At 33.6% G+C, this 21,109-nt stretch overlaps 1 protein-coding gene across 1 annotated transcript in view; it reads left to right on the plus strand.

The window, feature by feature from the left end:
• Positions 1-21,109, plus strand: part of LOC123780332 (disintegrin and metalloproteinase domain-containing protein 18-like) — a 148,581-nt gene that overhangs the window by 38,954 nt on the left and 88,518 nt on the right. The window contains exons 8-11 of the mRNA XM_087856316.1: positions 493-564; positions 766-932; positions 1,864-1,945; positions 18,196-18,332. Of these exons, the coding sequence (XP_087712442.1) occupies positions 493-564; positions 766-932; positions 1,864-1,945; positions 18,196-18,332 (458 nt within the window). The remainder of the gene's footprint in view (positions 1-492; positions 565-765; positions 933-1,863; positions 1,946-18,195; positions 18,333-21,109) is intronic.

The raw sequence follows: 21,109 nt of genomic DNA on the forward strand, positions 1-21,109 counted from the left end.
CCCATTATATTAAGGAGGAATCTATGAAGTTCTTTTAGGAACTCTTGATTTCAATTGTTTCTGTTTGAGAGTGTCTTTAAAATATTAACAATTGAGGGGCACCTGGGTGGCTCAGTTGTTAAGCGTCTACCTTCGGCTCAAGGTGTGATCCCGGTGTTCTGGGATCGAGCCCCACATCAGGCTCCTCCACTGGGAGCCTGCTTCTTCCTCTCCCACTCCCCCTGATTGTGTTCCCTCTCTCACTGTCTCTCTCTCTGTCAAATAAATAAATAAAATCTTTAAAAAAAAAAAACAATTGAGAATTTATTTCAAAAACCTATGTTTTTTTTTGTTGTTTCTTTTATCATATGTGCTACTATCTTTATATTAGTATGCTTTATATTGTTTGACAAATCCTATGGTTTACCTGCCTGGTATGAGCAAGATATATGCACCATAAAAAATTGCTATTGCTAACATTTTTAAAAGAATCACTTAAAAATTTTTTTTCAGTATGATTATATGGGATCAGAAACATTGGCTGTAACACAGAAAATTATCCAAATTATTGGTCTTGTCAACACTGTAAGTTTTAAGTTTTTTACATTTATAGTTTTATGAAAAATTATTGAAACTGATTTCTAATCTGTTATGACAAATTAATGACTTAAAAATCTTCAGTTGTTAATATTCAAAATAATAAGCTGAACTTATTCTTTATTTTTGTGTAGTCTTGAAGTAATGACTAATGTTATTTGAATAAGTATGCCATAAATCTTATTTTAGATGTTTACTCAGTTCAAATTGACTGTGATGCTGTCCTCCTTGGAATTGTGGTCAGATAAAAACAAAATTTCTACCAACGGGGATGCTGATGATTTATTACAAAGATTTTTCACATGGAAACGGGACTATCTTATCCTACGACCCCATGACGTAGCATTCTTACTTATGTAAGCACAGTGTTCTACATTTAAAAAGATATTAAATAATTTCATTAATTTGGTAATTTAATGCATTTATTGGGTTCTTCAAATTTCTGTAGGCCCCTCTTAAAATTTTAAATAAACATAGCTATTGCCACAGATGCAAAGTATAGTTGAAAATATGGTAAAAATAAAAACAACATAAATAAGTTATATAAAAATATATTTTGGAATATGTAAAAAGTCTTGCTTTTCATAAACTTTTATGATGTTGACTATACTACAGAATACATATAAGCTTTAGCTTAATAATGTAAAAATTGGCACTATTCAGTTAATATTGCCTACAATATGTTAATACATTTCGTGTCTACTCTTTGACTAAAAATGATGTTTTTGGTAATAATTTAATTTAAGAAAATGTTTGCATTTCAGACAGGCAAGACTTCTTATTCCACAAGTTAAAAACTCCTTTTGTTTTAACTTTTAGTAACAAAAAGAGTGCATGCAATACAAGGGAAACAGAGGAGAATTCAAGATAGTAAAACTTTATCAAGTCTAGGAGTTAGGAGAGGAGAGAAAATTGGATTTAAAGTGAATTGTAGGGACACCTGGGTAGCTCAGTTGGTTAAGTGTCCAACTCAGGTTTAGCTGGGGTCATGATCTCAGGGTCATGAGATGGAGCCCCGGCTATGCACTCAGTGAGGAGTCGGCTTGAGATTCTCTTCCTCTTCTTCTGCTCCTCCCCCACTCAAATAAATAAATCTTTAATTAAAAAATAATATGAATTATAGTTTTTCAATGATTTGAGCATTTTGTATAATATGTTAGATAATACCCAGATAAATTGGTTTGAAAAATTATTTTAAATTTTATGGGAGATTTAATTTAATAAATAAGCTAGTAAATTGTTCTGAATGAGTATGGCAATAAAAAAGGCTATACAATAATGATGTAGTTACAGGAAACATCCTACATATTTGGGAGCAACATTTCCTGGCACAATATGCAATAAAAACTATGATGCAGATATTGCTATGGTATGTAATTTTTATCCTTCTTTACTAGTTTTCTAAACTTTATATTGTATTTTATATTATTTTATATAGCTAAATAGTGTATAATAAAAGTAGACATATTAATTTGACATTTTCTTCTATATGTGTATTATCTTGTTGGTACAAAATATTTTAATCTCAGAAAGTTTATTTAAATGTATAGATTATAACATAAAGCGAAAGTGTAACATACATTAATATACTTATTCAACAAGTACACAAAATGATTAACATTTATCTCAGATTTTCTAAGGATATAAAACAATAGAGCAAAGTTAAAGCGTCTTGTACGTCTACTTTAAATTCAAGAAATGGCAAAAATCATGAATTTGTGCTTCCATTTTATGTGTATTTTATGCAATTGTTACAAATGTATATATATCCATTAACTATATATCATTGCTCTGCATTGTTCTTGTGCATCATTTCAGGATTATTTTGAACAGCTTTTAATGTATACATTGAATCATATAGCTCTACTTTTTCTTTTAAAATTTTTATGTTATTAAGTAATACACATTCCCTTATAAATACAAGTAGTTTTACAGGACTAATATTGAAAAAACTGTATCAGCCCCTTGCATAAACTACACTCCCTGAATTATTTTTCTCATTTTTTAAAACTTTCCTCCTGGCTTATACTTTTACTTTCATTTCCTCATAAATAAAAGTTTTATTGGAGTATATCATATATAGAGAACATTGCAAAAATCATAAATATATAGGACAATTAATTTTGACTAAGTCAAAACATAGACATAGACATCATGGAGATCAAGAAATAGAGTATTTCAGCATTTCAGAAGATCACTATGAATCATACCTCCTTCCGCTTACCATCCATACCAAAGAAAAGCACTTTCCTTACATTTACTACTATGGTTAGTTTGGCCTCTTCTTGAACTTTATGTAAATGAAATAATGCAGTGTGTATTCTTGTGTCCACCATTTATTTGCTCAAAATTATGTGTGTGAAAACCATTCTGTTTATATGTGTAGGAATAGTTTATTCACTTTTTACTACATATTTCTAAATAATATTCCCATGAAATTTCTTGAGTCTTCGAATTTAGACATCTATTGACTTCCTAACGTTGAAGTCAGAATTTAAGATCCTAATAGCTCATCATATCTACATGCCACTTCTTCCATTCCTCCTTTGTAATTATATAGCTTATTAGAATTGTGTTTTAATCTCTGATGGGTGAAATAATGAACTAAAATTAAATTGTCTTCTTTGCACAACTTTTGCTTCTTCACAAATTTGTAATTATTTCATATTGTTTTTGCCTGAATTCTTCAATAAAATTAAAAATTGCCTCTACTTCTCTACATGTTTCAAAAAGTCCTCTTTTTAACCCATCTTTATTCCCCCCAATCTCTATTAGAATTTCTGCATAGATGTTGATTGTAAATTTTCTATTGTGTCTCCATTGGAACATGTGTATTCTTTTTTCATGACTTGCTTACTCAGTTTGGTAGGCTATATGCCCCTATAATTTACTAAAACAAAAAAAAATTTTGTGTTGTAAATTGTTTGAGTGACATGATTGAAAACATAATTATTTCAAAGATTGTTTGGTTAATTTTACTTTTAAAATAATTGTACCTTGGAATTTTAAAGGTCTTTTCTTTTGTCTTTACCATTTCTTTAGAAATTTAATGCTATTCTTATTCTCATTCGTTTGTGTGTCTTTTGCTTGTTTTCTCTATGGAAATATTTAAGATCCTTTTACGCTTATATGGTGTTTTTCATCATACAATATGCTAGTTTTTTATATTGAAGCCCTTTCAATCTGGATACTATTTACTTCTGAGAAATTTTACTGTATTACACTTGATCATTTTTCCCCCTTTTCTTTCTGGAACTTTGTTAATTAAAGCATTTTGAATCATCTAATTTATTTTATCTTATTTAAGTTTTCTTTTATTTCTACATCTTCTAATATTTCTTTATATTTATACTTTGGAGCAGTCACTCACCTGAGTGTTCTCAGATCACTTTCAGACTAATCCTCTGCTCTGGTCTATCACACAGGGAACTAGATATATTCCCTGGGCTTCTTTGCTTTCATGCTTTTGAGTATATTAAGCAAATATGGATGATTGGATGGGGCAGTGAAATATCTTAGTATTTCTGCATACTGACCCTGCTTGGAACAATGTCTCAGAACTACTGCTTCCTGTTCCTATAAAACTGTTACCCCTTCTGTCATGTAGCTCCTGCTGAATAGTGCTTGTTTATGGAATCTAATAATGGCTTTTTATTCATTCACCCTGTTCTGGTGTTGGTAGCAACTTTCTGCTTTTCTAATCTCAGAGTTGCCTCTCACTTCTGTTGTGTAAAGGTCCTATAATAATTTCATTTGAATTGGATGCCTTATGATGACACCTATTCTCTTTAAGCTCTATCTTAAGGATTGGAAAACTTTATAAAGAAACAGGTAGTAAATACTTTAGGCTTTGTAGACCATGTGAACTATGTCACAGGTACTCAACTCTGCCATTGTAATGCAAAAGCCAATAGAGAAAGAATATAAATTTATGAGCATGGTGATGTTCCAATAAAACTTTATTCATGAATACTGAAATGTAAACCTTATATAATTTTATTTGTCACATTTTTTTTCATTTTTTTTCAACTATTTAAAAATACGAAACCATCCTTATTTGCAGACTGTACTGATTATACACCAGATTGGGTCCGTGGACCATAGTTTACCTGCCCTCCTTTAATCCCATCAGCACTTATCCTCACAGATTAATAATAAAAGTTGTAAAGACTTTCTTTGAAAATGTTAATTTATAAATCAAAACAACTTACAAGATCTTGCTAATTCATGTTGACATTTCCCTGGGAAACAAGTGAGGGAATAGAAACTAAGTGTTCTGGACAAACAAGAACAGAATAATCTTTATTTCATAATAAATAATAAATCTATGTAAATATACTTGAGTTTTTTAATTTAGTGTGCCAGCTCAAACATTTGAGAGTGGTTTTAATAGTTTTTATCAATTGACTGAAAGATGTGAGCAATGATGGTCTATTTGCAATGAAGTTCTATCTTGAAAAGAAAGAAATTCATAGACTTATAGACATGTTTGTATTTGAATATGTTTATTATGTTCATCAAACTCACCCAGCTCTTGACTATGCTTTTTGTGTTCACTATGCTCTGTAAGTTGGACAGTTCGTTATATGAATTGTTTGATAGACTTTGTAATTCTCTAGATTGGTAAGTAGATAGATAGGTTAGATAGATTAGATGATTGATAGATAGATGATAGATGATAGTTCATCTGAGAGTAGAGACAATTTTATTTATTCCATTGTAATCTGCATGCTTTTAATTTTTTTCTTGATGAAATAATCAACTAGAATCCTCAGTACAATATTAAATAGAAGTTGTGAGATTCTCAAACCTTGCCTTTTTTGTAATCTTAGAAGGAATGCATTCCGTCTTTCATGATTTTGTATGATATTAACTGTAGGTTTTTTACAGAGGCTCTTTAGGACCCTCCCTTTGATTCCCACTTAGCTGATAGTTTTTTTCTTTCTTTGTTTTTACCAGAAATGGATATTGGATTTTGTCATCTATTCTCTTCACTTACTGAAAACTCATATGGCTTTTTCTCTTGAGTCTATTGAGTGTATTATTGTTGGATTTTCAATTGGTGAACCAGCTTTGTATTTCTAGACTAAATCCCACCTTGTCTTGATGTATTGTCTTTTTTTATACGTTGTTGGATTCGAGTTGGTAAACTTTTGTTAAGAAATTTTACATTTGTGATGATTAGGTACATCAAACTGTAGTTATCTTTTCTGATAATGACTATTTCTGGATTCTCTATCAAGTAATAGTGAGTTCATAAAATGAGCTGTGTTTTCTCTATTCCTGGATGTTTTGAAGAGTTTGTGTAAAGAAGAAATAGAGAATAGAAAAACAATAGAAAAATTGGCAAAATTAGAAGCTGGATTTTTGAAAAGATAAATAAAACTGACAAACTCTTACCTAAAATAATTAAGAAAAATGTAGAGGGAAGACTCAGATAAAGTCAGAAATGAAAGAGGAGACATTATATTGGATAAATAAAAAGGTAACAAAGGACTATTAATAATTATATGCCAACAAATTAGATAACCTGAGAGAAATGGATACATTTCTGGAAAAATACAACCTACTAAAATTGAGTCAAGAAAAATAGCTTGAACAAATCAATAACAAATAGAGATTGAATTAATAATCTAAAACCTCCCAACAAAGAAAAGCCCAGGCTTTACTGAAAATTTCTACCAAAAATTCAAAGAAAAATTAACACCAGTCCTTCTGAAACTCTTCCAAAAGAATTGAAGAGAGAACACTTCCAAATGTATTTTAAGACACCAGCATCACCCCAATATCAAAGCCAGAAAAAAAAAAGATACCACAAGAAAAGAAAATTACAAGCCAATATCCCTAATAAACATAGATGCAGGTGAGTTAAGATGGTCCAGTAGTAGGGAGAACCTGAGCTTGCCTTGCCCTTCAAACACAACTAGATCAACATGCAACTATTTTGAACAACTAGGAATATGATCTGAGGATTAAGAAAACAATCTGCTCAGTTGGAGGGAGAGAAGGTGGCAGATGCAAGTTTCAGATCGTGAATTAGGGAACAGGAAAGCTGTGGGGCTCCAAAAGGAAGGGAACCCTTTTCACAGAGCAAAGTCAGGGAGAGGGAGAGACTGGGAGAGAGTTCAGCAGGTAGGTATTGCACAATAAGCTGTAGTGAGGAGATCCCCTGGGTTGCACTGAAAGAGATCCCTCCCCCTCCCAGAGTACATTTGGAGGAGCGTATTTTGCCTCTCCAAGGACAAAAAGCCAACTGGGAGCCATTGAGCAGCCCTCAACAGCAGGGTCAGAGGTGTGTACAGAGGGCAGAAAACCTCAACAACTTTTCACTGTAAGCCACAATAGGCTTAAACCCCTCTGTATGTGCAGAGCAGCTGCTTTTCTGCAGCAGAACTGAGCAGAGAGCAGAGACACTGGCAGACTGCAGATAACCTGGCTGCCACTTTTCTTTGTCTGCCACAATAGATTCAAGCCCTGTGTGACTGCTTTTCTGGGACAGAACAGAGTAGGGGACTGAGTCAGATGCAGACAGCTGATTAACTTGGTTCCCGCTTTTGGCTGAGCAATACAATAAACTCTAGCCTCTGCTCACACTCTGTGCAACTGCTTTTCTGGGACAGGATGGGAGTGGCATGCTGGGAGGCTCCCCTCCAGGGGAGGGGAGTGGGCCTGCACTTTGCCAGGCCCTTTAAAACTTGGGAGTTTTGGATCCCAGCCACTGGCCAGGGATAAAATTGTGGAGGTATGTGGCACTGGGTGTGCTGATGGCATGGTAACAGACAGGCTAATGGCAGGGAACTAACAAAAGCCCAGGACACAGGAGATTGTTCACTTTTGTTGTTGTTGTTAAGATTTTTATTTATTTGAGAGAGAGAGAGGACACAGAGGGAGAGTGAGGGAGAAGCAAACTCCCTGCTGAGCAGAGAGCCTGATGTGGGGCTCAATCCCAGGAGCCACCCAGGTGCCCCAATTGTTCACTTTTCTGAGAGGGCATCCAGAAGAGTAGTTAGGAGTTCCTCTTCCTGGGGACAAGAGGGTAGGGTGACACCATATTCCTTCTCCTCCACAAACCCTTCCCTGTCCGCCACCACCCACCAGCACAGTCAGACATCAGAGAGAAACACAGCACCTCCAATGGGGGCTGGAATCCCCTACACTAACCCCACCCCCCTGCACCTGGCAGGAGCATCATTATAAGGGCAAGTCAGCTTGTGAATCAGCCCAGCAGCCCTCTTACTCAGAAGACCAACACAGGCCCCCACACATACCAAGTATACTGATTAAAGAATGCTCCAAAACATTGGAGACACGTTTCTCTTTTCTTAATTTTTTAAATTTTTAAATTTTATTTATTTTTATTATATATATGTACGTACATACATATATATGTATATATATACACACTTTTTTCCTTTTTTCTTTTTTTATCAGGCTTATAATTTTTAGTTTATTTGTTGGTTTGTTTCTCTTGTTTTTCAACATCGGTTGTCTTTTTTTTTTCTCTTTTCTTCTTTCCTTACTCTTTTTTCCTTCTTTCTTTCTTATCCTTTGGAATCAGGTTTTAATTTTTTGTTTGTCTCTTTGCATTTTTGTTCCTTTTCCCTTTCTCTTGTTTTGCATCAGGCTACTGCTGCTTCTTCTTTTACTCCTTCTTCTTCTCTCCTTTTTCTTTTCTTTCTTTCAAGCTTGCTTGCTTGCTTGCTTGCTTGCTTCCTTCCTTCCTTCCTTTCCTTTCCTTTCCTTTCCTTTCCTTTCCTTTCCTTTCCTTTCTTTTTTTACAGGCTTATCTTGACAAACAAATCAAAGCATACCTAGTTAAAGGTCCAAACACTCCCCATTCTAAACAAGGAGGAACTCTGTAGGAGATGGACAAGTGGGAAAAAGCAGCCAAAAGACAATAGCAGAGTGTACATAGCATACACCAGAAACATTTCCTGAAGTTTGTTGTTGTTGTTCTTGTTTTGTTGGGTACTTTTCTTTTTCTTTCTTTCTTTTTTGGACAAAATGACAAGATGGAAAAATTCACCCCAAGAGAAAGATCAGGAGGAAGTATTCACTGCCAGGGATTTAATCAAAATGGTTATAAGTAAGATGTCTGAACTAGAATTTAATACAATGATTATAAAGTTACTAGCTGGGCTTGAAAGAAGCACAGAAGACACTAGAGAATCCCTTACTGTATAACACAACTAAAATCTAGTCAAGCTGAAATCAAAAATGCTATTAGTCAGATGCAGTCCCAAGTGGGGGCCATAAAAATGAGGATAAATGAAACAGAAGAGAGAATCAGTGATATAGAAGATAAAATGATGGAAAATAAGGAAGCTGAAAAGAAGAGAGAAAGAAAACTATTAGATCCCAAAGGGAGACAGAGAACTCAGTGATACCATAAGGTGAAATAATATCCGTATTATAGAGGTCACAGAAGATGAAGAGTGGAAGAAAGGGGCAGAAGGATTATTCGAAGAAATCATAGCTGAGAAATTCCCTAATCTGGGGAAGAAAACAGGCATTCAAGTCCAGGAGACACAGAGAAACCCCCCTCAAAATCATGAAACATAGGTCAATACCTTGACATATTATAGTGAAGCTTGCAAATTTCAAAGATAAAAAGAAAATCTTGAAAGCAGCTCAGGAAAAGAAGTCCTTAACCTACACAGGTGGATGCATACGGCTGGCAGCAGACCTGCCCTCAGGGACCTGGCAGACCAGAAAGGACTGGCATGATATATTCAATGTGCTAAATGGGAAAAATGTGCAGCCAAGAATGCTCTATCCAGAAAGGCTGTTATTCAAAATAGAAAGAGAAAGAATTTCCAGGATAAACAAAAACTAAAGGAATCTAAACCAACCCTGCCAGAAATATTAATCAAGGGGATCCTTTGAGCAAAGAGAAAGCCCAAGGGTAACAAAGACCAGAAAGAAAGAGAGACAATCTACAGGAACAGCGACTTTAAAGGTAATGCCATGGTATTAAATTCATTTCTTTCTTCTAATTACTCTGAATGTAAGTGGACTAAATGCTCCAATCAAAAGACACAGAGTATCAGATTGGAGGAAAACAACAACAACAACACAGGACCCGTTGATACACTGTCTAAAAGAGACTCATTTTAGACCCAAAGACACCTCCAGGTTGAAAGTGAGAGAGTGGGGAACCATTTGTTATGCTAATGGACATCAAAAGAAAGTTGGAGTAGGAATCCTTATATCAGACAAACTAGATTTTAAATTAAAGACTGTAATAAGACATGAGGAAGGATGCTATATCATAATAAAAGGGCCTATCCAACAAGAAGATCTAACAATTCTAAATATTTATGTCTCTAACATGGAAGCGACCAAATATACAAACGAATTAATAACAAAATTAAAAAACACATTAATAATAATGCAAAAATAGTAGGGGACTTTAACACCCACAGCAATGGACAGATCATCTAAGCAGAAGATCAACAAGGAAACAGGTTTTGAATGACACACTGAACCAGATGGACTTCACAGATATATTCAGAGCATTTCATCCTAAAGCAACAGAATTTTCCAGAATAGATCGCATACTGGGTCACAAATCAGGTCTCAGGTGATACCAAAAGGTTGGGATTATACCCTGCATATTTTCAGTCCACAGTGCTTTAAAACTTGAACTCAATCACAAGAAAAAATTTGGAAGGAACACAAATACATGGAGGTTAAAGAGCATTCTACCAAAGAATGAATGGGTCAACCAGGAAACTAAAGAAGAATTTAAAAAATTCATGGAAACAAATGAAAATGAAAACACAACTGTTCAGAACCTTTGGGATGCAGCAAAGGCTGTCCTAGGAGGGAAGTATATAGCAATACAGGCGTTCCTCAAGAAACAATAGAAGTTTCAAATACACAAGCTAACCTTAAACTTAAAGGAAATGAAAAAAAAAAAAAGGAAATAAAGACTAAATCCAGCAGGGGAAGAGAAATAATAAAGATTAGAACAGAAATCAATGATACAGAAATAAAAACAAATTTAACAGATCAATGAAACTAGGAGCTGGTTCTTTGAAAGAATTAATAAAATTGATAAACCCCCAGCCAGGCATATCAAAAAGAAAAGAGAAAAGACCCAAATAACTAAAATAATGAATGAAAGAGGAGAGATCACAACTGATATTGAAGAAATGTGAATAACTATAAAAGAATATTATGAGCAATATATTCCAACATAATAGGCAATCTGGAAAAATGGATGTATTCCTAGACACATATAAACAAAAACTGAAACAGGAAGAAATAGAAAACCTGAACATACTGATAACCAGCAAAGACATTAAATCAGCAATCAAAAATCTCCTGACAAATAAGAGTCCAGAGCTCAGTGGCTTCCCAGGGTAATTCCATCAAACATTTAAAGAAGGATTAAGTTTGCACTGCTACGTATTTACCCCAAAGATACAGATGTAGTGAAAAGAAGGGGCACATGCATTCCAATGTTCATAGTGACAATGTCCACAATAGCCAAACTATGGAAGGAGCCGAGAAGCCCTTCAACAGATGAATGGATGAAGAAGATGTGGTAAATATATACAATGGAATATTATTCAGCCATCAGAGAAGATGAATACCCACCATTTGCATCGACATGAATGGAACTGGAGGGGATTATGCTAAGTGAAATAAGTCAAGCAGAGAAAGACAATTATCATATGGTTTCACTCATTTGTGGAATATAAGCAATAGCACAGAGGACCATAGGGGAAGGGAGGGAAATCTGAAGGAGAAGAATCGGAGAGGGAAAGGAACCATGAGAGACTATGGAACCTGGGAAACAAACTGAGGGTTTCAGAGGGGAGGGGGTTGGGGGGAGGAGGTAACCAGTGATGGGTATTAAGGAGGGCACATGTTGTGATGTACATTGGATGTTATACATAGCTAATGAATCATTGAACGCTACGTCAGAAACTAATGATGTACTATGCAGTGGCTAACGGAACATAATTTTAAAAAATAAGGATTAAATTTGTAAAGTTCTTAACAGATTTTGGATACTAGCCCTTGATCTGATGAGAAATTTTCAAATATCTTCTCCCATTCTGTAGGTTGTCTTTTAGTTTTGTTGACTATTTTCTTTGCTGTACAAAAGCTTTTTATCCTGATGAAGTCCCAATAGTTCATTTTTGTTTTTTGTTTCCCTTGCCTTTGGAGACATGTCTAGCAAGAAGTTGCTGTGGCCAAGGTAAAGAGTTTGCTTGCCTGTGTTCTCCTCTAGGATTTTGATGGATTCCTGTCTCATATTTCATCCATTTTAAGTCTATTTTGTGTATGGTGTAAGAAAGTGGTCCAGTTTCATTCGCATGTGGCTGTCCAATTTTCCCAACACCATTTGTTGAAGAGACTGTCTTTTTTCCATTGGTTATTCTTTCCTGCTTTGTTGAAGACTGCTTGATCATAGAGCTGAGGGTCCATTTTGGGGTTCCCTACTCTGTTACATTGGTTTATGTGTCTATTTTCATGCCAGTTCTGTACTGTCTTGGTGATTACAGCTTTGTAATAGAGCTTGAAGTCTGGAATTGTGATACCACCAGATTTTCTTTGGAAAAGCTTTTTACTGTTTTCTGTAGTGAGAGTGCAAACACATACACATGTACACACACACACACACACACGTATATGTATAGACATTTTACCACTTCAAATAGAATGTGGAAATGTTAACACCGTCTTTTAGGTCTCAAATCATGTCATATAAACATAAAATAAGTAATTGTGTAGTTTATTTAAATATTACTTTTAAATCCATTAACACCAAATCACAGAAAATTAGCATTTTATTTTTAACCATGAAACAAAATTTTGTTAAAAATCAAATGAAGAGAAAGTTTATTATATTTTCCCATTTTGCTTGTTCATCTCTGATATTACAGGTTTTCCTTTATTATCATTTTCTTTTTATCCCCTCAAAATTCTTTAGTCATTTTTTTAAAGCAGGGCTACTGCCAACATAGTATCTTAATTTTCCTTCATTTCAGAATGTCTTTATTTCATCTTCATTCTTGAAGGATATTTTTGCTGGATTAAAGTTGTGGGTTGACATTTTTTTCTTTCAGCACTTGAAAAATTTTGTGCATCCTCTGTGCATCATATTTCTGATGAGAAATTCTCTGTTGTATAAATCGTTGCTCCTCTATAAGCAATGCGTTGATTTTCTTTGGCTGATTTCAAGACACTTAAATATTTTCTCCACCTATTTAATCATGATGTGTCTACCATGATTACTCTAAGTTTATCTTGTTAGAAATTGGGGACATTTTAGCCATTTGCCTTCAAATATTTTTCAGTTATGCCCCCTTTGTCCCCTTCTGGGACACTAATGACATTGATGTTTGATCTTTTGCCATTGTTCCACTGCTCCCTGGATTTCTGTTAATTTTATAAGAAACTATTTTCTTTCTGTTGTTCAGATTAGATAATTTATATGAATTAGTCCTTAAATTCACTCATTCTGTCTCTAACATCTCCATTTTGCTACTAAGTCCACCTACTCAGATTTTGTTTATTATGTATCTATTTATGATTTCTGTATTTTTTGTTCTATAAATGTCATTTTCTGTTTCCCTGTATATTTCCTTTATGAGACTTTATTTATTTGTTTTAGAGATTTTATAATTACTTGTTGAAGCATTTTTATGATAATTGCTTTAAAATCCTTCAGAGAATGTAGTATATGGACTATCTTGGTTTTGATGTCTGTTGATTATATTTTCTCATTTCAGTTGAGCTATTTCTGGTTCTTGGTATAATAAGTAATTTTAGACTACATCCAGGATACTTCTGAGAAATATGTTACAAGACACTAATTCCTATTAAATCTTCCATTTCAGAAGGCAGTTGCTTTTTTTTCCTTTTTTTTCTAAAAACACATTCTAGATCAGTTCTATTGTTTACATCTCAATTTAGTTTTCATGGCCTTGAGAGATATTCTTTGAAACTGTGGACATTATACATGCTATTAGGGAGTCTGGGAGTCTGGATTCTATTGTTTTTCTCTGATGAGTGTTGATTTTTTTTGTTTCTTTTATCATGCAGGTTAAATTCAGAACAGCAGCTGTAGACGATTGACAGCAGATCTGGACTCAGTTGAGATCTTTAGTCTTTGGTTAAGTTCAGTGTTGAGGCTGCCCCATATATGAATGTTTCAGGAGTCAGCCAGAAATGTGGGAGACAGAATTTGGAGGATTCTTTTTCTAAAGTCTTCCCTTTTGCATATTTTTACAGCAGCCACCGTTTCTTCATGTCAGATGTTTAATTTCCCAGGCCTGGAGTATCTTTTTTTTTTTTTTTCTTCACTAATGGCCTGTGAACCCACATGCCATGTCTATTATATCTGGCCTTAGGCTGAAAGTCACAAAGACTGTCACTGTTCATAGGTATTTCCTTTGAGCATGGACTCCCAACCCATACTTCTAGCTTCTGGTGGTGTTTTTTTCTTTTTTTAAGTTTTTCTTTAAATTCCAGTTAGTTAATATATAGTATACTATTAGTTTCAGGTGTATGATATAGTGATTCAGCACTTCCATACAACACCCAGTGCTCATCACAAGTGCCCTCCTTAATCTCTATCATCTGTTTAACCCACACCCCAGCTACCTCCCCTCTGATAATCATCAGTTTGTTCTCTATAGTTAAGAATCTGTTTCTTGGTTTGCCTTTCTCTCCCCCCCCTTTGTTTGTTTTGTTTCTTATATTCCACATATGAGTGAAAACATATGATATTTGTCTTTCTCTGACTGATTAATTTTGCTTAGCATAATACTCTCAAGCTCCATCTATATCTTTGCAAATGGCAAGATTTCATTCTTTTTTAATGGCTGAGCAATATTCCAGTAGATAATGCTGCTATAAACATAGGGGTACATGTATCCCTTTGAATTAGTGTTTTCGTATTATTTGGGGGGAAATAATGTGTAATTGCTGGATCATAGGGTAGTTCTCTTTTTAACTTTTTGAGGAACCTCCATACCGTTTTCCAGGGTGGCTGCACCAGTTTGCATTCCCACCAACAGTGCAAGAGGGTTCCTTTTTCTGCACATCCTTGCCAACACCTGTTGTATCTTGTATTGTTGATTTTAGCCATTCTGACAGGTGTGAGGTGATACCTTATTGTAGTTTTGATTTCTGTTTCCCTAATGATCAGTGATGGTGAGCATCTTTTCATGTATCTGTTGCCATCTGTATGTCTTCTTTGGAAAAATATCTATTCATGTCTTCTGTTAATTCTTGAGCACTTTTGGGTATCATGCACAGGGAAATAGTGTAATAAGATCCAACTCCTTCCTGACTTGAAGCATCTATTAGATTCTATACTATAGATTCCAAATTTCTGTTGAAACGATCTAATATTGATTTATTTCTCCATTTTTCCCCTCTATTTTCATGCACACACAAACACATCTAGAGACCCCCCCCCGCATTATTGAGGTATAATTGACAAATAAAATACTAATATATTTAAATTGTACAATGTGATAATTTGATATATTTACATTATGAAACAACTCCCATAAACAAATAAATATATTTCATCAACTCATATAGTTATGTTTTATGAGAATGCTTAAGATGTACTCTCTTAACAAATTTCAAGTATATAATATATAATTATGAATTATAGTTCCCATAGTTATATTAGATCCTCAGAACTTATTCATCTTATAACTGGACGTTTGTACCCTTTGGCCCACATCTCCCCATTTTCCCCTTCCCCTAGTTTTAGCAACTACAGTTCTACTCTCTGTTTCCATAAGTTTGACTTTTTTTAAAGTTACCATATATAAGTGATATCATACATATTTGTCTTTCTCATTTCATTTAGCATAATGCACTCCTAGTCATCTATGTTATCGCAAATGGAAGGATTTCCTTCTTTTTTATGGCTGAATAATATTCCATTGACTAGATACACTACATTTTCTTCGTCCATTCATCTATTGATGGACATTTATGTTGCTTCCAAAACTTGGCTATTGTGAATAATGCTGCTATTAACATAGGGCTAAAGAGAGCAATTTCATTTGTTTTGGTTATATAAATAGAAGTGGGATTGCACTGGCTCATATGGTAATTCTATTTTTAAATTTTGGGGCAATCTGCACACTATTTTTCATAATGGGTGTACCAATTTACATTCCCACCAATAGCTTTTCTCCACATCCTCACCAACATTTGTTATCGCTTGTCTTTTTGATAATAGCCATCTTACCTGGTGTGAGGTGATAACTCATGGTGGGTTTGATTTGCATTTCCCTGATGGTTAGTGATGTTTAGCATCTTTTCATATACCTGTTGGCCATTTGTATGTATTATTTAGAAAAAATGTCTATTCAAGTGCTTTGCCTATTTTTTAATTGAGTTATTTGGTGTTTTGCTATTGAGTTCTGAGTTCCTTATATATTTTTGATATAATTTCTTATTGGATATATGGTTTGCAAATATGTTCTTCCATTCAATAGGTTGCCTTTTGATTTTTTTTTTCCTTTGCTATGGAGAAACATTTTAGTTTGATGTAGTCCCAATTTATAACTTTTTGTTTTTTGTTTGTGTTTACTCAAGTATGATTAATGTATGGTGATATGTTAGTTTCAGGTGTGCACTATAATGATTCAATAATTCTAAACATTTCTCAGTGTTCATCAATATATGTGTACTCTTAATCTTTTTTTACCTATTTTGCTCACCACCACCACCCCCAACCTCCCCTCTGGCAACCACTGGTTTATTCTCTGTATTTAAGATTCTGGTTTTCTCCTCTTTTTTTTTTTTTCCTGTGTTTGTTCATTTGTTTTGTTTTTTTAAATTCCATATGTGAGTGAAATCATATGGTATTTGTCATTCTCTGACTGAATTATTTCATATAACATTATGCCCTCTAGGTCCACCCATGTTGTTGCAAATGGCAAGATTTCATTCTTTCATATGCTGAGTAATATTCCATTGTACATCTATATACCACACCTTCTTTATCTATTCATCTATCCGTGAACACTTGGGTTGCTCCAGTAATTCCACCACTTGTTAATTTTTGTTTTTGTTGCCTGTGCTTTTGATGTGAAAAATAAAGTATCATCGCCAAGACCAATGTCAAGGAGATTTTTGCTTATGTTTTCTTCTAAAAATTTTACAGTTTTCGGTCTTATGAGCAAGTCTTTAATCCATGTCACATTAATTTTTGTGAATGGTGTAAGATAAGGGTACAATTTCATTCTTTTGCACATCATAGCTCTTTTTAATCTGTAGAATCTGCTGTGATTTCATCTTTTTTATTCCTGTTATGATTGTGTGTGTGTGTGTGTGTGTGTGTGTAGTCTGTCTTCCTTTCCTGCACAGTATAACCACTAGGTTACTTTATTTTTTGCATGACTTTATACAGGGGATTTATTTTCAACTGTATAATTATGAAGTACAAGACCATGTCTTCTTTTTCTGAGCTGGCAGTAAAAGACCAGCTTCTGGTTGTTACAACTTGCCCTAAAATCTAGTGACCAGCCAGACACCATCTTTCAGGTTCTGCTGTGGTTTTAACTTTCTTTTAAATTCTGTTATTGGGATTTTTCCTCTCTTTCACACTTAGCTCTTACAGGGTAAAAAGAAAGGTAACAATTTACTATTAGCTATTAACTAATTTTTCCATGTTTTCATTCACACACTTGCACATACATATACACAATGTTCTTTTTTTCTTTTAGGTATGAATTACTTAAATTTTATCATAAATTTCATTTGATGTAGGAAAATTAGAGATGTAATGATCAATGGGATGAGAAAAGTTTCACAACTTATTTATCAAGGTTAAATAATATGAAATACCACTCTGCACTGACAGCAACCTTTTTAAAATAACTTCTCATTCCAAGCGTGTTTACCATGGCTTTGCCTACAACTCTAATTTCTGGTTTTTTTGTTGTTGTTTTTACTTCATTATCCTACAACCTCTTGATGAGCTCCTATATAACCACCTTACACCTATTTATATTGCTGGGTCATTTCCTAAATGTCACACCTCAGCCTAAGTATTAATTCACAAATAGTAAGTAGTTATACTCCTCCTCAAAATTCTCTGTTGGAGCACTTCATTGTCTTTAGAACACTTTTCATGATCTCTTTGTATTTGGGAAGTTTGTTTTAAGTCTTTTGTATATCTTCTTTCTCCCCTTCTGTAATGGAAGCTCCCGGTGTGAATAAAGTCCATTTCTTCATGCATGCCACTACATTTTCATCTTCTGTTCATGTGCTTGACACATGTGTATGCTGAATTAATATTTGTTAATTGGATGAGCTGATTTGATGAGAAAGTTAAATAAATGTGCTTTGTGTTGATTGCATCAGAAATACTATGGCTATAGAATTAGAGCATGTCAAATATTAAACCAGAGAGTGCTTCTAGCTTGATCTTTCTTTACAGTGTTGCATGGTTCTTAGCCAATTAATCAGTATGGATAGTCTTATCAATGACATATCAAAATGACATAAAATATGCTTAACATAAAAACTATTGAAATATAAAATTTTATAGGAACAAAATGTTTTATTATTTGCTTTTGTTAACTTCTTGTATGATGGTTTTCCTTTCAATCTTCTTTATTTTAGTATCCAGATGCAATAACTTTGGAGGGATTTTCAGTTATTATAGCTCAACTACTTGGGCTTAAAATGGGATTAACATATGATGATATTAATAACTGTTCTTGTCCAAGAGCTACATGCATAATGAATCATAAAGCAGTGTAAGACCTTTTTTCTTCTTAATTAATTTCACATATATATTTGTGAAGCTGTTTACAAGATGTGATGAATTTTTCACTCTTTATATTCAACTCCATGCTGAAAATTGGAAAGGTGTGTTGTGCACAAAGAGATATCACACTAACAAATTTGCCTATGTGATATGACTCCAAAAAAGTGGTAAATACCATGATTAACAAATGCTCACTTGAGGGAATTAGAGGGAAATTTTTAAGATTTATGAAGACTGTGAAATATTATATAAATATGGTACTGTTGTTTTGGTTGTTGTAGCATATTGCATTCAAAGCAAACATACCTAAAATTACCCTCAGTGATATAGTACTGGCAGCTTTGGCTAGAATTTTAAGAGAAAGAAAAAGGAGGAAAGGTTTGAGGAGGAAAAAAAAAGTTCCCTTATTTACAGATATTATGATTGACTACCTGCATATATCAACAGAATCAGTATGCAATTAGAACAACAACAACATTAAAAATGTATTAGAATGGGAGAAACTACATATTATCTATAGACTGAAAGAAAGAGAGGGAAAAGATGACGGTGTTGGGTATAATGAAGACTTAAGAACAAAATCATTGAGTAAATTAGAGAGGATAGCATTTAGTGCATAAGTAGAGGGGCTGACTTTTATTGTCAAGTATTGTGATAAGATATTAGCAGAGTAAACAGATAAAAATGTAGGTAATTTGGTTAATAGAGGTATAAAGATGAGGACAATTTCTTCTGATAGGAAGTTCAGAGTAAGGAGTATAAGAGTTTGGATAAAAGATGTGAAGCACTTGTCTTGGAGCATAGAAATTAGAAATGACTTAAGAATGTGATAGGATTGTTGGGCCTTTTGAAAATATACTTAATATGAATTCAAACAGCATGTTATTTATTTTGGTCCATATAATTTCAGCTACCAAATTGTATATATAAAGAAAGTAAATAGTTGAGGTTTTGCCAAGTTAATGCCCATGGGATTCAAAAAGAGTTAGAGTTGCAGGAAAAGTTATGTTTCCCTAAAATAATTATTTCAATTTTTCCTACCCTGCTCTTGGAGGTTGGGATTAGAAATTACTTTGAAATGGCTGCCTTAGCTCAATTTACACTATAGTTGTCTTTAGACCTGGATGGTAATCTTCCCTACAAAAAACAAATCAATTAAGATTTACTTTGAAATGCCTTGTCTATTAAAATTCTATATGCTTAGGCTAGCACAGTCATTTCTTCCTTTTCATGGCCATCTTGTAAGCAAAGATTTAAAAAAATAAATTGCTTTGTACACACTTTAAGCAAAAGCTCCAAGTTCTAATTAATACTTTTAATTTTTACTCAAAAAGCATGTGACCCAAGTAGAAAATAACCTGTTTCTGTTTTTTCTTTTTAAGTTTTATTTAAATTCTAGTTAATTAACATACAGTGCAATATTGATTTCAGGATTAGAATTTAGTGATTCATCTAAGTGTCTATTTCAAAACTAATTCTGTATAAAAAATATCGGTGCTCAAAATTTGTAGCTTTTTGCCTAAGAATGGCCTGCAAAAGTGGAGTGTCACTGATACCTATTGAAACAAAGTAGTTAAAAGTAATAGAAAATTGCTTAAATAATATTATTCCTTGTGATATTCTTCCCACTTTCCCCTATTTATTCCATTACAAATGCCTAAGTCAGTGAAAGCTAAAGCATGCCTTTTTTTTTTGTTTTTTTTTCTCACTCTCCCATCTCCAAAACCCTAGCAGCTATACATTTATTTCCTTGGCGGCTCAGCTATTGCTGTTTTGGAGTTATTGGTTCAGACATGATTGCTTAGACTGGCACTGTACAATAGAAATAAAATGTGACCCACATATGTAATTTTAGATTTTCTAGTAGCTGAATTAAAGTTTTTTAAAATCAGATGAAGTTAATTGCAGTAATATATTTTAATAATACATTTAACTCAATATTTAACTCAATATTTAACTCAATATATCAAAAATATTATGATTCCAACATTCAATCAACATAAAAATTGTTAACTGGATATGTTACATTCATGTACGTGCATGTGTATTGATAGAGGATGTATATGAGAGAAAAAGAGTCCAGGATTACACCAATGTTATTAACCTGAGAAACCAGAAGAATAGAGTTGCCTGGAACTGAGAATAGTGGATGGCACAGTCTTGGCTGAGAAGACCAGTAGTCAATATTGTACATAGTATATTCAGAATGTCTATTAGAGATCCATTAGACACATCTTTTAGATATTCCACTAGAAATATAGCTATAAAGACCTTCACAGAACTTATATTTTAGGGCAAAATTTAAGTTATATAAAAAATTTAAGTTATATAAAAACATTTAAAAAATACAAATGAGCTTATTTTTACATGATGCAAAAGTACCATGTAGAATAATAAATATTGACAGGGGAAGGAGAATGTGGGAGGGGACACAATTTTATATAATGTCAAGAAAGACCTCTTTGGAAGGTAACATTTGAGTAGACATCTTACTGAAATGAGGGAGGGAAGCTTTGGATATATGAGAGAAGAGCATATTAGATAGAAAGAAGGATAGATAATAGTGATAAATAGGTAGATATTTAACTATTACACTTTATTGCTTCCCTGGAAAGGTACATTTTCAATGACATTTTTAAAAAAGCATGTTAAAGATAAATGATGATAAATTAAAATTTAATCATGCTTGTCTTCATCTCTGCTCAAGTACCAGTTTTCTATTTGCCATCTTGCAATTCATATCATTATATATGGGGGCATTGTTTA

This window comes from Ursus americanus, chromosome 27 (assembly GCF_024610735.1).
Source record: "Ursus americanus isolate L20-20 chromosome 27, mUrsAme1.1.p, whole genome shotgun sequence".
Taxonomy (NCBI): Eukaryota; Metazoa; Chordata; class Mammalia; order Carnivora; family Ursidae; genus Ursus; species Ursus americanus.